Here is a 2,222-nt window from a genome sequence, read left to right as displayed (position 1 = left end):
GGCCAGGGCGGAGCCGGGCGAGCGGGGAGCGGAACCGGACGAGCTCCGCGTAGATTAGGTTTCACGTTGCATGTGATAATATAGATGTGAGGTTTCTAATTTGAGGTATGCGGATGTGGAATGCTTTTTTTGAGGGGTGACCGGTCACCGTCCGCGGGCGCGCCAGGACGTTTGCGGGGTCGGATTTGCAAAGTCTCACTGTAGATGCTCTTTCGAACAGATTATGAAATTCTGCAAAGGCAATGGCGATGTTTGCATTACCATCCTCCCCAAACCAAGGCCAACTAGAATAGAGCTCCCTTGGCCGGTAGCACTTTCCTATCCATCCGTCGAGAGAGAAACAACAAACGCCCAGAGCCGAAACCAAGAACAAGCAAGACCCCCAATGGTCAACATGGCGGCCGCAGCCCCCAGCCGCCGCCTCCTCCTGCTCCTCCTCGGCCTGAACCTCCTCGCTAGCTCCACCTCGACGGCGCCCTACGACCCTCCCACCGTGCCGGAGCTGATGGATCGATTCGGCCTCCCGCGCGCTCTCCTCCCGAAAACCGCCCGGCGGTACCTCCTCCACTCCGACGGCTCCTTCGAGCTCTTCCTCGACGACGGCTGCGAGATTGAGGCCGGGGGCTACCGCGTCCTGTACGACATCAAGCTCTCCGGGTCCGTGGCGCCCGGGGCGGTCACGGGGCTCGAGGGCGTCCGCGTGCGCGTGCTGTTCGTCTGGATCCCCGTCACCGGCGTCGAGGTTGGCGGCGGGGTCGTCACCCTCAGCGTCGGTCCCGTCAAGAAGTCGTTCCCTGCCGTTGGCTTCAAGGCCAGTCCGCTTTGCAGTACCGGCGCCGCCGTGGTGGATGTAGCTTAGTTTGTACTACTACTAGAGCAGTTAGTTTGTTGCGATTCTTACGCCACGATTGGTGTACACTTGTACGTACTTGTATGACGCTGGAGGAAGGAATACTGAATACGTGTGTGTATATACGGATATACATCCACACATGATATGAGCATATTTGTTGGTCAACTATATACTTTCCCGCAAGTTTGTGGCTGTATTATTTGCTCCTCCGACGTCTTAATCGTGCGGGGAAGTCACGTCTCGGGTTCGGTAGCGTGTCTAGGGTGTTGCCCTAGTCTGGTTCGTTTAACGGTAATGATTTCATCTTTCACGAGTCACCTTAAAGGGCCGCAAAGTTGCATATCAGTGATGGAACCGCGTCGAAATCAGGTGAGGAGGTGATCCGTGATTTTTTCTTTTCTTTTCATGACTGTTGTGGTGGTGCCGACACTATTAGGGAAACCCTAGTAGTGGCGCGGGTGGCCGCGCTACTACTACAGCGCTACAGCTAACAGGTAGTAGTAGCGCGGTCTAGCCCGACGCTACTATTAATAACTGTATCAGTAGCGTTGTTCTGTCACGTGCTACTATTAAGTAGTTGTAGCGCTTTTCTGTTCCCGCGCTGCTGTTGTATCTTTCAATATTTTTTCTGCTTTCTATTGATGTAGAACAGTACCCCATTTTAATAAACTGCAATTTCACATATACCAGATAACAATATCATTAACCACAATACCAGATACTCATATATAGTCATACAGTAGTCATACAATATCATTAAGCATTATAGGTACTCATATATAGTCAACATGCGTCCTCACACACATATATGGTTCATACAGTAGGAGATATGATAAGCAGTACTGGGTAGTCATACAGCCACACATATATAGCAGTCTAGTCATATGGCCACACACATATGTAGTTCTAGATAATATCGACGACATGAAGAAAATTCGGCTGGAAGTAGATGCCAAACAGCGTGCCAATTGCAAGGCTGCTGGCGCACCTTGACTTGCACAGTCGACATGGTGGTGATAATGATGGCGTCATTTTCTTAAAGCAATATGAGCAAGGATGAACGATCCACTTCACACGAAAAAAAAATAATAACATAAAGTTCTCAATTAACTTGCTAACACCTTCTAGAATAGAACCAACAGCTAACTAGACAAGACTCACCGTTCAGAGTTGCTACACTACAATCGTTAGACAACAAGACTCAACAGCTAGCTAGACAACACTTACTAACACATGTGCAAATGCCAAATCAGCCAACAAGACTCACCGTTACACAAGCTAGCTAGCTAGAAAGCACCCTTCAGAGTTGCTACAGTACAATGCATCGATCTTAATCGAAAAACAGAATATTCAGGTTTAGTAACTAAAA

The 2,222-nt window shown here is 49.5% G+C and overlaps 1 protein-coding gene across 1 annotated transcript; it reads left to right on the top strand.

Annotated features, from left to right (window-relative positions):
* Nucleotides 1-275: 275 nt before the first annotated feature.
* Nucleotides 276-998, top strand: LOC123049413 (uncharacterized). Its single transcript, XM_044472332.1, has one exon. The coding sequence runs from the start codon at nucleotides 386-388 to the stop codon at nucleotides 857-859; it is 474 nt and encodes a 157-aa protein (XP_044328267.1). The 5' UTR covers nucleotides 276-385; the 3' UTR covers nucleotides 860-998.
* The last annotated feature ends 1,224 nt before the right edge of the window (nucleotides 999-2,222 follow it).

Source organism: Triticum aestivum, chromosome 2D (assembly GCF_018294505.1).
Source record: "Triticum aestivum cultivar Chinese Spring chromosome 2D, IWGSC CS RefSeq v2.1, whole genome shotgun sequence".
Lineage (NCBI taxonomy): Eukaryota > Viridiplantae > Streptophyta > Magnoliopsida > Poales > Poaceae > Triticum > Triticum aestivum.
The sequence above is the reverse complement of the archived record's forward strand: the minus strand, read 5'-3'. Positions and strand labels throughout refer to the sequence as shown.

Bases quoted from the DNA above. Each gene is read 5' to 3' on its own strand.
- LOC123049413 (XM_044472332.1), top strand. From the start codon at position 386: ATGGTCAACATGGCGGCCGCAGCCCCCAGCCGCCGCCTCCTCCTGCTC.